The sequence below is a fragment of the Sapajus apella genome, unplaced genomic scaffold (assembly GCF_009761245.1).
Source record: "Sapajus apella isolate SASKATOON/1434 unplaced genomic scaffold, GSC_monkey_1.0 scaffold43, whole genome shotgun sequence".
Taxonomy (NCBI): domain Eukaryota; kingdom Metazoa; phylum Chordata; class Mammalia; order Primates; family Cebidae; genus Sapajus; species Sapajus apella.
This window is the reverse complement of record NW_022436983.1, coordinates 10,185,007-10,197,348: the sequence shown is the minus strand read 5'-3', so window position 1 is coordinate 10,197,348 and position 12,342 is coordinate 10,185,007. Positions and strand designations below refer to the sequence as shown.

Below are 12,342 nucleotides of genomic sequence, written 5' to 3'. Positions count from 1 at the left end.
GGTCAACATGGTGAAATCCCGTCTCTACTAAAAAAATACAAAAAATTAGCTGGGCATGGTGGCACGTGCCTGTAATCCCAGCTACTCAGGAGGCTGAGGCAGGAGAATTGCCTGAACCCAGGAGGCAGAGGTTGCGGTGAGCCGAGATCGCGCCATTGCACTCCAGCCTGAGTAACAAGAGCGAAACTCCGTCTCAAAAAAAAAGAAAAAAAGAAAAAAAAAAGAAATATCCCCTTAGTGATGGGGTCCACCATTGCCTGACCACGTGCAGTGCACCCACTACAGGGGTTTGCTTGTCAAGATCAGCCCTGGAGCGGGGCTGGAGGCCTTGTCCCTTGTGACCTGAATACCTCGGTGGGCCAGCAGGGACTGGGATTGCCCTCTGAAGTAGGGACATCCCAGCCTTCCCACTCCTGGCTTCTATTCTGGGTGTCACCTTCTCCAGGGGGAAATCAGGGGATCCAAGGTGGGCTCTGCTGTCCTGAGTGTAGCCCCGGGCAGAACGTTCCGCCTCGTTTTTCCCCAGCTGTCCTCTCTCACACCTGCCGGCCTGCCTCTCTGTGGCCATGAGATCTGCCTACCTCTTCCTGCTATTCCTGCCTGGTAAGTGCTCCCGGGACAGGGGGTAGCTCCCCTTATGTTTGCGGGGAGTGGGGTTAATAGGAGGAATTCACAGTGAGTCTCTGTCATGACTCATGGCCAGAACTCAGCTCCCCAGCTCCCAGGGCCTCCAGCCTGCCTGGACCACAGACTGGACAGGCCAGCCCTGGCAGCCTCTGCAGGCAGCTCCCGGCCCTTGCCCCAGCCTTCCACAGTGGCGGGCAGGCAGGGTTCTGGAGGGCACGTCCCGGGCATAAGGACGCTGTGGGCACAGGGCACAAGGCCCCTCTGGGAGCTGATGTACAGATGTGGGGGGCACCCAAGGCAGGGGTTCCAGACGCTTGGGTTCTAGATCCATTTGGGACCCTTCAGCTCTAGACAGTCTTGACCTTGGAGGGGTCTGCTGGCCAAATGAGGAGACTCAATGAGGACCACAAAGGTCCTAGCACGGCCAACATTAATTCATTCAGCTGTGATGTGTTGAGTCCCTACCATGTGCCAAGTGCTGGGCTAGACCCTGGGGGTTCAGCAGTGAACCAGGGAGACACATCGTTGCCCTCATCATGCTGCCAGTCCAGGGAAGGAAGACAAATAGGAAACAAGCAGATGTGAGAAACTCCAGCATGTGCTGAGCGCTGGACAGAAATCAGCAGGAGGGCCGGTGGGCTGGGGGTGGGTCGGCCTCTCCGCACAACTGAAATTCCGGGGAAGACCTGAAAGAGCTGAGCAGGCCTCACAGGCTCAGGGAGCTTCAGGTGCAAAGGCCCTGAGGCAGGCAAGAGCATGTGGAGTCCCAGGAGCAGCCAGGAGGCCGGTGACACGTAGGGGCAGGGTAAGGTCAGGGAGGTGACCCACGACGAGGGTGGGGAAGGGTCTTTACCTTTGAGGAAGAGTCTGGATCCTCTAGGAATCTGCTTGTGGGGTCCTAGGCTCTTACAGGCCTGCTCTTGTGACCCCCCCCTTACCCTCCCTAGAAGCGCCTCAGGCCTCTGTCGCTCCTTCCCTCGGGGCACCCCACATGCTTTGCCTCCCCACAGCAGGCCCGCTGGTTCAGGGCCAGTATGACCTGGACCCGCCACCGCCATTCCCTGACCACGTCCAGTACACCCACTACGGCGACCAGATCGGTAAGGGCCTTCCATCCCCAGGGTCACCAAGGAAGGCCTGGCTGCTCAGATGTGCATGGCTCAGCCAGGGACTGCACTGGACAGCTCATGGGAGCCCTGGGGTTGGGTCCCTGGCTCAGCGGGGACCTTGTTTGCCCCTGGGGCTGGTGGGTAGCCTGACTCCCACCAATTCCACTTTCATCTTTGTTTGCAGACAACCCAGACTACTATGATTATCAAGGTAACGGGCTGGGGACAGGATAGGATGGGCCGGCAGCTGGGTGGGGAGAGCCCCGGGAGCGGGTGGAGGGAGCAGACCCCCTTATCCTCCCCTGGCTGCAGAGGTGACTTCTCGGCCCTCGGAGGAACAGTTCCAGTTCCAGTCCCAACAGCAAGTCCAACAGGAAGTCATAGTGGCCCCAACCCCAGGTAGGTCCCAGCCCCTGCCCCACCCTCCCCACCCTGTCAACCCTGGGAGTGGGGGGGGGGGGGTCTGCCAGGGTGATTCCCCTGCCCTGAAGAGACCCCTTCCAATGATGTCTGCCTGCCTCTCTCTCGACATCAGAACCAGGAAATGCAGAGCTGGAACCCACGGAGCCCGGGCCTCTGGGTAAGGGCTTTCCTGCCAGTGGGAGAAATGGAGGCACGGCCTGACGTTGGGGTGGAGTAGGCGGCGGTGCTGATGGGCTGGAGGCCTTTTGCTCTTGCCTGTGTAGGCTGCTGGCAGTGATGTGGGGAGGGGAAGCTTGCTCCTGCTGTAGGCTGGCACCACCAGGCCCCCCGCGCAGCTCCAGGAGGTCCCACTCTGCCCCCAGTGGGCCTGGCCGGAGGCTAAATCGGCAGCCTAGGAAGGGCCCTGTCCTCACAGATACTGGGAGGGGCAGGGAGTGTGCTGGGGGCTTCCTGTCAGCCGGAGAGCCTGCCTGGATAGCGCATATGTGGGCACAAGGAAGGGCCGGGGAGTGCGGGCTGGCTGAGCAGTGCCCCTCCACCTGCCCCAGCTGAGAGCTTCAAAGAACAAGACATGTGCGTGCAGGAGAATCCAGGTGCCCACCCTCGTGTGGGTTGATGTGTGCGTTCCTATGTGGGCTTCTGTGAGCGCGGGTAGATCTGCTTGTGAGTCGGTGTGGGCTTTTATGATATGTGGGTGGGTGTGAATTTCTGTTTGAACTTCAGCTTCTATAGTAAGTTCAGTGGTGAGTTGATAAATGAATGTTACAGCCTGGGAAAGTCTAGCAATGCTGTGTATGTCTATGTGGGTGTGTGGAGGTAGGGGTGTCTGCATGGGATGTAAGGGTACACGGGGACTAGGCCCTGCGAGCCAGTCTCAGGTGGGTAAGTTTGGGGGCTGCCCCCCAACTCTGGACTCCCAGTCTGACCCCACCTGTCACCCAGACTGTCGTGAGGAGCAGTACCCGTGCACCCGCCTCTACTCCATACACAAGCCTTGCAAGCAGTGTCTGAACGAGGTCTGCTTCTACAGGTGAGCACAGGCGGGCAGCTGCTGGGAGGACTCCGGAGCATGGGGGCCAGAGAGCACAGGGGACGGCTCTGGCTAGCCCCGGTGGGAGTTGGAGGAAGAGTGAGTCCTGAAGTTGAGCTCAATTCTGTGGTTGAGTCTGGGCCAGGGACCTCCCCTCCTGGGCTCCATGGCCAGGTTCTGTCTGGGCTATCCCAGTGGGGCTGGGTGGAGGTGGGGCTGAGACCTCCCGGGCCCTGTCCCCACAGCCTCCGCCGCGTGTACGTCATCAACAAGGAGATCTGTGTCCGTACAGTGTGTGCCCACGAGGAGCTCCTCCGAGGTAGGAAGGTCTCCTCCCCAAGGCCTCCCCTGCCCCCACACCAGCTTCATTATCTGGCCACCTAGCCACCCACCTGATGTTTATTCAACATGTATTATGCGCCAGGCACACTTCCAGGACACCCTGAGGGCCCCTCCCTGCTACTTTTCATCCTCAAAACACTCCCATCACCAGAGTCAGGGAGGGACAGGGGTTCCCATTGCCCAGCCCGACCCTGACCCCGCCTCCTTCCTGCCCTCAATAGCTGACCTCTGTCGGGACAAGTTCTCCAAATGTGGCGTGATGGCCAGCAGTGGCCTGTGTCAATCCGTGGCGGCCTCCTGCGCCAGGAGCTGTGGGGGCTGCTAGGGTGGTGCTGGCATCCTGAGTCCTGGCCCTTCTGGGATCCAGGGTCCTCGGGCCCTGCCTGATCTGGTGCTTTCTTCCCCATCCCCATGTTCCTTTCATTCTGTAAAAAGTTAGTGGACTGCAGCCCTGGGGGTTGCAGGCTGCGGTGCAGGCTCCTCCTTCAGCCTGTGGCCACCTCTGGGGCACACTGGGGGCTCCCCACTGCCCAGTCTCTGCCCCCCGGGTTGAGGGGCATCCCAGGCCTCTCCATGGGACCTGGGCCCCTGACAGGCCTCAGCCCGCTTTGATGACAGACAGTCCCCTATTCAGTCCCCCGAGGTAGGCTGTGTCCCCGCACCCCAGCTGGTCTGCTTGGATTTCCTACAGCCCCCCTGGGCATGGACCACCTTTATTTTATACAAAATTAAAAACAAGTTTTTACAAAAGACTGAGTCACTTTTTGGGGGAGAGCACAGAGGGGCCAGCCAAGTGCCCCCAACGTGGACTGTCCTGAGAGGCTTCCACAGTCCCAGCCCCACCTCCTCACCCGCTGGTGCCAGCTATGCCCTGCCTAGAAAGATGCGTCCTGATGGTGCATGCGTGCACTCGTGTTGCAAGAATTACACGGGAGATGGAAGGTTCCAGGGACACAGCTTTCTCATGACCAGGGCTACTTGGTGAGGACATGAGTTCCCATCACCAGAGGGACACAGTGAAGATGGGAGGCTACCCCTGGAGGGTGGAGGCAGGGGCTCAAGGCAGGCGGACTGACATTCAAGGCCTTTGTTTGGGAAGTTGAAGAGACTAGTGTCGTTCAAAGGGCAAACACAGTGGAGTGCAGTGGCTCACACCTGTAATCTCCGCACGTGGGGAGGCCGAGGCAGGCAGATCACTTGAGGCCAGGAGTTTGGGACCAGCCTGGCCAACATGGTGAAACCTTGTCTCTACTAAAAATACAAAAAAAATTAGCTGGAAGTGGTGGCATGTGCCTGTAGTCCCGGTGACTCCGGAGGCTGAGGCACGAGAATTGCTTCACCCTGAGAGACGGAGGTTGCAGTGAGCCAAGATCATGCCACTACACTCCAGCCTGGGTGACAGGGCAAGACTCTGTCTCAAAAAAAAAGAAAAAAGCGTAAAAAGGAGCAAGCCATTTTAACACCTCCTTCCGATCAGCACGTGGGGCCTCGGCTCTGCATGAAGGCTCACACTCCTGTTTAACCTTCCAAACAGGTATCTATAGTGGATACAATTCATATCCCCATCTTAGAGACAGGAAAACTAAGTCCAGAGACATTAAGTAACCCACCCACGGGCCCACAGCTATCAGTGGCAGTGCTGCAGCTGAAGCGGGCAGTTGGGAATCCTGCAGATGAGGATGAGTGTTAATTCCTCCTTTGGACACTGATTGAGCACCTCCTATGTGAACATTCCCATTTTACAGATGAGCAAACTGAGGCTCTTACTTTCAGCAGCTTTGCTCAGGATGACTCAGCGGTGCCAGGATAAGACCTCATGTCCACACCCAAGCCTGCACTTTTTGCCATGCTGTGTAGAAGGCCTTTCACTGTCCCGAGGGTGGGCTTGAATCTGAGGCGTGGCCAGAGAAAGGGGCAAGAAAATATGGGCTGGAGACCGGACTCAGTGGCTCACACCTGCAATCCCAGCACTTTGGGAGGCCGAGGCAAGTGGATCACCTGAGGTCGGGAGTTTGAGATTAGCCTGGCCAACATGGAGAAACCCCATCTCTAGTAAAAAATACAAAATTAGCCTGGCATGGTGGTGCATGCCTGTCATCCCAGCTACTCAGGAGGCTGAGGCAGGAGAATCACTTGAACCTGGGAGGCAGAGGTTGTGGTGAGTTGAGATCGCACCATTGCACTTCAGCCTGGGAAACGAGCCAAACTCTATCTCAAAAAAAAAAAAAAAAGTATGGGCTGGAAAGAGGCTGGGTCCAGCCCCCAGCCTCAACAGCCCCATCTGTTCTATGGATCGGGTGACCGAGGACCCCAGAGGCCTCCCCATCTGACATCCTGTGTGGCTGGTAAGTTCCCTTCCCAACATAGGCCTCCTGCCTCTCCCTGCCGTCTCCCCAAGCACCCCTCCCTAGAGGACACCATCCCTCTTGCCCCAGACCCCACCTGTCTCCCCCATCTCCTGTCGTCTAGAAAAGGGACACATCTGTATAAACTTTTTAGAAAACGAAGTCTTGTTACAAAAAACAGTTCTGAACAGTTAACATTGTAAAAGTATAAAAATACAGGGACTCTGAGCACTGAGGAATTTCCTGACACACACTCTGAACTAAGGCGGAGAGATCTCTGGGAAGCTGGAGTCAGGGCCTGGGCCTGCTCCCCCTCCTCTTTCCCACGAGCTCATGCTCCAGAGCTGACCAGAGAAAAGGGCTCTCCCCAGCCCTGGCTATGGCTCAGCCTCTAAAGGAGGACCCTGTAAGATCTGCAGTGGCTTGTCCTGGAAGAGGGGGCTGGAATGAGGTGGGCCCCGCTGGATGCCGGGAAGCCTCTAGGCCTGGAGCTGGAGTACCTCTCCTCAGCCCTGACAGTGGAACACCTTCACATCCCACCCCAGCTGGGGGCCCCCAAGGGACCAGGTTTGGGGGTGCTGTCCAAAAGGAGGGCCCTCCCCTGTCCCGGGCACAGGGCTGTTCTCTAGATGCCAACAGAGGCTCATTTCTCTGGGGGGCCGGAGGGCGGGGAGAAGGGTGCTGAGCTCCTTCGAAGCTCCTGCTGCAACTGTCCCTTCAGTGTGGACACCTGGGGAAGAAAGAGAAGGTAAGGATAGCCAGGTCCTCAGCCTGGCTTCAGAGAAAGGGAGGCAGCCGGGAACCGGGAGGGACCCAGTGCCACAGTTTCAGGAAAGGTCTGGCCTCGCTGAGAGCCAGGGGCTGCCCTCATTTTATTTCTTACAGCAGAGTCAGGTGTCTTCTGACTGTTCCAAGCCTTTGAGGAGAACTCCACACCCATTCTTTATCCCCATCATCACGAGTAGGCGTGGCTCCAGCCCAGACCCAAGGGGTGGACATGTGACCTAGCCTGACCCAGCAGAGCAGCATTGCCTGGCAGACAAGGCTGGCTCAGGTATAGTCAGGAAGGGGCATGTGATCTGAGCGGGCCAGTGAGGGACAGGCCTGGGCTTCTGCAGCCACTCTCCTCTGGGATGACAGGTTGCTGGGAGAACCGGAGGCTGGAGCTGCTGAGGCCACCTGGCCTCCCAGGGAGAAGGCTGCCCTGATGGAGCTAGGGGAGCAGAGCCTAGCAGGAAGGCCTGGGGCCCAGGAGCATCCCGTGGCCCCTGGTCTAGTCTTGGGCGATACCAGCACAGAGCCAACCACACTCTTTTTGGCTATGGGAGCCATCAACTGCCTATACCCACGAGGTCTTGACTGGCCCCCTCCTCTTCCTCCAGCCCCACACATCCATCCTGGCCCAGCCTTCTGAGGGGCCCTTCTACCTGCTCCTCCAGCCCGCACACCCTCTGGCGGTGGGCACGCTCTCGTGCCTCCAGGGTGCGCTCGGTCTGCGCCTGGGCACTGCGCAGGCGCTCCACCTCCCGCTGCAGCTCCAGCTGCTGCTGCTGTGCGTCCACCTCCAGCTGGGCTGGGCTGTGGCTCTGCTCCAGTGCCACCACCTGCGCCTGCAGGGAGGGGCTGCAGTCAGGGTTCCAGCCCAGTGTGAGTTTGTGTGTACATGTGTGACAGGTTGTCAGGTACATCCCTGGGACACGGCCAGTGCAGAGGGAGAAGGCAGGAGAGATCCTTGCATTTCCTCCATCCTGCCGGCCCTGACAGTGAGCCTGTGAGCCCAGGGTGAGTGCACTCAAGGACCCCCACTCAGGCAGGTATGTGCACTCATGCGCACGTGCGCACGCACACGCACACAAACACACACACGCACACACACACACTCTCTCTCTCAGATGTCATACACACAGGCACAAAGGCAAGCATGTAAATACCTACTGAGTTCGCACAGGTGTATGTGTGTGCACAAAGGCCCAGCTCCCACATACATGAAAACATCTGTACACAGACCCATATTCACAATACCCAGACACACCACACCGTGTGCAAGATTCATGCTCCATACACAAGAATGCTCACATGGATTCCCACTCTGCTGCATGTTCACAACATACATGAGCCCACAGGCTCACGTGCAAACAGGCCTTCAGTGTCTGCTGTACACCTTAGGGAGAACCCCTCCTTCCATGGCCCGGCTGGGTCACCCGGAAGGCTCAGGGCTCCTGGGGGAGGGGGTTGTGGGCCCTGGGCTGGTTGGGCTAGGCTCCACCAGGATTGATAAGCACTCAGACCAGGGATGAAGCTGGGGTCCCAGGCTGGGTGGGGTCAAACCTCCAGCTGCTGGATCTGCCTCTGTGCCTCGGCCAGCTCCAGCTCAGCCCCTGTGAGGGTGCGATCCAGGCGGCCCTTCTCTGCGCTCAGCCGCACTGTGTCTTCGTGGCTGCGAAGCTTCTCCCGCTCCACCTAAGTGGGAGGGAGAGCCGGAGATCAGGGTGCCAGGAGGGGCTTACCGAGGGGGCTCAGGGTCCTGAACCCCAGTGGAATAACTTAACCCCACCAGAGGCAGCAGACCTTGGGGATGTGCAGTGGGACTCACCATGGCTAGGTCCCAGAGGAAGTGAGGGGAGCCCCGGGGAGCAGCCCACCTTGTCCAGCGTCCTCCTGAGGGCTAGGCGGTCCTTCTCCAGACGCAGGGCTGAGCGCTCCACCTCCCGCTTCTCGGCTTCCAGCTGAGCCAGGGCGCGCTGCAGGCTGCCCAGGCGCTCCTGCAGCAGCCGCCGCTCGTCCTGCAGCTTCTGGACCGTGTGCAGGGCTGCAGCCTCGCCCTCCTGCCGCTGCCGCAGCACCTGCAACAGAAGCCAGGCAGGCCCCAAATCCCTCTGGGCCTGGGCGTACTTATCTGAAGGTTGGAGAGAGTGAGGCTGGCCCGCTCACAGAGCAGCAACTGTGAGGCCCATATCAGAGAACTGTCACCTGAAGCCAGATGGTTCTCTCTTAGCCTCAGTCTCTCCATCTGCATAACAGGACTATGCGATAATGAACCATGCTTCCTGACTGGAGGCTGCGCCAGGGTTTGGGATGAGGTTGAGATGGGTGGGAGCGTCCCCACCCTAGTCCAGTGCCTCACAGTCTTGGGGACAGAGGGGGTGCACCCTGGCCCTCACCTCCCGTAGCTGTTGTAGCTGGCCCTCGGCCTCCACCCGCTGCAGCTCCAGGTCAGCCACCTCGCCTCGCAACGTCTGCACCTGCTCACCCAGGGAGCTGCTCTGCTTCCGCGCCTCAGACAACGCCTGCCGGGCAGCATCCAGCCGTTCCTGGGGGACAGGGGCTGATGGTGCCAGGCTGGCCTGGGAGCCCTAGGGTGTTCCCTCTAGTCTGTACTTCAGGCAGGTTCACAGCCCATGAAATAAGCAGTCATCTTACCTGGAGGGTGGGCCCCATGCCAGCCCCATCCCATGGCCTATCCACTGACCTGCGTAAAGTGGGAACCACTCAGACCCCAACTCTCCCCAATAAACCCTGCACCTGGGTCCCCCCAGGTTCATACTAGGAGTCTTGTCTTTTTTTTTTTTTTTTTTGAGACAGAGTCTCACTCTGTTGCCCAGGCTGGAGTGCAATGGCATGATCTCAGCTTACTGCATCCTCCGCCTCCAGGGTTCAAGTGATTCTCCTGCCTCAGCCTCTTGAGTAGCTGGGATTACAGGCGCCCACCATCACGACCAGCTAAGTTTTGTATTTTTAGTAGAGATGGGGTTTCACCATGTTGTCCAGGCTGGTCTCAAACTCCTGACCTGAGGTTGATCCACCTGCCTTGGCCTCCCAAAGCGCTGGGATTACAGGTGTGAGCCACCACGCCCAGCCAGTTTTGTCTTCTTATGGGACATACCTAGAGCCTCCTCTCATTGGCTGATGCTCTATTGGGCCCACCCCCACCTTCAAAGCCTGCTCTCATTGGCTCCAACTGACTGCCCCACTGGCTGGCTCTTTTCCAGGGCCCCCCTCCAAGCCTGCTCTTACTGGCTGACTCTCTCACTGGGCCCACCTCAGCCAGACCCTGGGCCCCAGACCTGGAGCACTTGGCGGTCATGTTCGCAGGCAGTCAGAGCCTTCTGTAGATGCAGGTTCTTGTCCTGGGTGCTGTTGAGGCTCGTGCTGCTCTGGGCCAGGGCCTCTGTCAGGCCCCGCACCTTGTCCCGCAGGGCCCCCTCGCTTTCCTCCACCTTGGCCAGGGCCCCATTCAGCCGCTCCACGGTCAGCTGCAGGGTCCCTGCTTTCACCTCGCTGTCCGCCACCTGGCAGGAGGACAGCCAGAACCATCAAGGGGCTGTTGCCATCTGGTCTCTACACCTCTGCTCCTACTGTGACCTCCACTTGGCATGCCCAATCCACGCCCTTCCCACCTCTCCCTGGGCCTCCATCATTGAGACCCACTGTTCTAAGCACTCCCACTAGCTCAGCCTATTGCAACCTGGGCCCCTTCCCACTGCTGGCTAACTACTTGTGCCCAGAGTACCATCAACCCAGTTGTCTCAGACTCCCTGGTCTCCTCCCTGTCCTCAATCCCCTCCCCTCTCTGCTGTAGAGGAGAAACGGTAACCACCACAACCCTAACATTTTCTATTTTTGACTTTGGTGGGTGTTCAGGTAAGGCTAGCAGAATTACTGAATGTTCCAGTTACAGCTTAGCTTCCTAGCAGTTAAGGCGAAAAGGGAAATGAGTGAAACCCACATCTCTTAACTCATCCCCAAGGACTCCTATGCATGCAGCTTCGGTCATCAAATAGTCCTGAATTCGAATTTTGCCAATGCCTCTTACTAGCTATGGGATCTTAGACAATGACATCACTTCTCAGCCTCCATTTGTCCATCTGTGAAATGGGGATGTTGGTAATACTTGCCTCACAGGGTTGTGCAGTGTAGTGCCTACAAAGCTCTTGGCACAGGGCACACAGATGCTGTGGCTGTGATTTGGGGAGAAGCTCACCTGTCTCTGCAGGGAGTCCACCCGATCCTGAAGAGCCTGGGCCTGGGCCTCGCGGTCGCTCAGGCCCAGGCGGCTGCGCTGCAGCTCCCCCTCAAGCGAGCGCCGCTGCAGCTCCAGCTTGACGGTGCGGCTCTCAGAGGCGTCCAGGACCTCCTTCAGGCGCCGCTTGTCGCCCTCCAGCTTCGTTTCATTGGCCTTCATCTTGCTAATCTTCTCCTGAAGGTTGTGCGGGGCTCAGGCCCAGATGTCCAGTGCACCCGCACCCTTCCCACACACGCCCTGGGCCCCTTAGGGGAAAGTGGGGAACAGCCTCGAAGGGTGACCGATGTGACCCTGGGGCCAGCCTGGGACCCTCTGAGGGCCTTGGTTTCCCCATGTGTTCCCAGGATGAGTGGACGTGAAGATCCCAGAGACTACCTTCCAGTTTTAGCCCAGGCCAGCGGGCTGTGGAACCCAGGACTGCCCCTTCCCGCTCTCTGGCCCCATTTCCTATCTGTACAGTGGGGACACTGGATTGGTCCCAGGGAACCACAACCCAGGTGCTCACAGGAGCCCTGAGGCAGGGGCGGTAGAAATGCAGATTCCACTGGCCGGGCGCGGTGGCTCAAGCCTGTAATCCCAGCACTTTGGGAGGCCGAGGCGGGTGGATCACGAGGTCAAGAGATCGAGACCATCCTGGTCAACATGGTGAAACCCTGTCTCTACTAAAAATACAAAAAATTAGCTGAGCATGGTGGCGCGTGCCTGTAATCCCAGCTACTCAGGAGGCTGAGGCAGGAGAATTGCCTGAACCCAGGAGGCGGAGGTTGCAGTGAGCCGAGATCGCGCCATTGCACTCCAGCCTGGGTAACATGAGTGAAACTCCGTCTCAAAAAAAAAAAAAAAAGAAAAAAAAAAAAGAAATGCAGATTCCAGGGCTCTTCTCCTGCCCCACTGACTCACGTGCAAACTGAGCCAAGCCTGGCAGTTCCGAGGGGCCCTGCTATTCTAGGGTTTCAGGTGATGATTCCCCCTCTCCTGCCCAGGGTCAGCCAGTGAAGACAGTCTGGGGAGCAGGGATGGGACAGGGAGGCAGACTAGGGGTCCTCTCATCCCTGGTACTATCCTACAGGGTGGGACAACAGGGGGTGTTATTTGCCCTCCCCGGCCCCCATTCTGAGCCTGGTCCCTCTGCCATCTTGCCCAGATCCCCAGCCCTGCCGTCTAGGGCCCCCACTCTGGCTCCTGCCCAGCTTTGTTCCTGGCCTCCTCCCGCAGCCCCTGCGGCTGGGCCCATGGCCAGAGCTGAAGCCGCAGACACAACAATCCAGCTAAGCTCGGCCCCAGGCCAGAGGCAGAGGGCGGGGGACAGTAATGGAAGGACAGGCTGGGGAGGGCAGAGGGGGACTTTGGCTGCAAGAAGGCTCTGCACTGTTACTACCAGGGCCTGAGCTTCCTGCCCCACACACACCAGCACATACAGATGTTCCCCAAACACACATAAAA

The 12,342-nt window shown here is 58.6% G+C and overlaps 2 protein-coding genes across 12 annotated transcripts in view; one reads left to right on the top strand and one right to left on the bottom strand.

The window, feature by feature from the left end:
• The window catches only part of MFAP2 (microfibril associated protein 2), a 13,868-nt gene extending 2,658 nt beyond the window's left edge, over positions 1-11,210 (top strand). The window contains exons 2-11 of one of the 5 annotated variants that reach the window (XR_004275841.1): positions 527-603; positions 1,638-1,727; positions 1,921-1,947; positions 2,049-2,135; positions 2,272-2,316; positions 3,102-3,189; positions 3,435-3,508; positions 3,753-3,922; positions 8,252-8,256; positions 11,201-11,210. Coding sequence is in view for 3 of the 5 variants with exons in the window: in XM_032300556.1 (XP_032156447.1) it covers positions 567-603; positions 1,638-1,727; positions 1,921-1,947; positions 2,049-2,135; positions 2,272-2,316; positions 3,102-3,189; positions 3,435-3,508; positions 3,753-3,856 (552 nt within the window). In the remaining 2 variants the exon portion in view is untranslated. Of the gene's footprint in view, positions 1-526; positions 604-1,637; positions 1,728-1,920; positions 1,948-2,048; positions 2,136-2,271; positions 2,317-3,101; positions 3,190-3,434; positions 3,509-3,752; positions 4,282-8,251; positions 8,257-11,200 lie in introns of those variants that run through there. The other 4 variants (XR_004275840.1, XM_032300557.1, XM_032300556.1 and 1 more) reach the window with 4 other exon arrangements.
• Positions 6,019-12,342, bottom strand: part of CROCC (ciliary rootlet coiled-coil, rootletin) — a 62,797-nt gene continuing 56,473 nt past the window's right edge. For 5 of the 7 annotated variants that reach the window (XM_032300548.1, XM_032300554.1, XM_032300555.1 and 2 more), the window contains 6 exons: positions 10,858-11,073; positions 9,941-10,165; positions 9,038-9,187; positions 8,519-8,719; positions 8,205-8,336; positions 6,019-7,486 (listed from right to left, as the gene is read on the bottom strand). In XM_032300548.1, the coding sequence (XP_032156439.1) occupies positions 7,208-7,486; positions 8,205-8,336; positions 8,519-8,719; positions 9,038-9,187; positions 9,941-10,165; positions 10,858-11,073 (1,203 nt within the window). In that variant the 3' untranslated portion in view covers positions 6,019-7,207. The remainder of the gene's footprint in view (positions 7,487-8,204; positions 8,337-8,518; positions 8,720-9,037; positions 9,188-9,940; positions 10,166-10,857; positions 11,074-12,342) is intronic. The other 2 variants (XM_032300550.1, XM_032300552.1) reach the window with 1 other exon arrangement.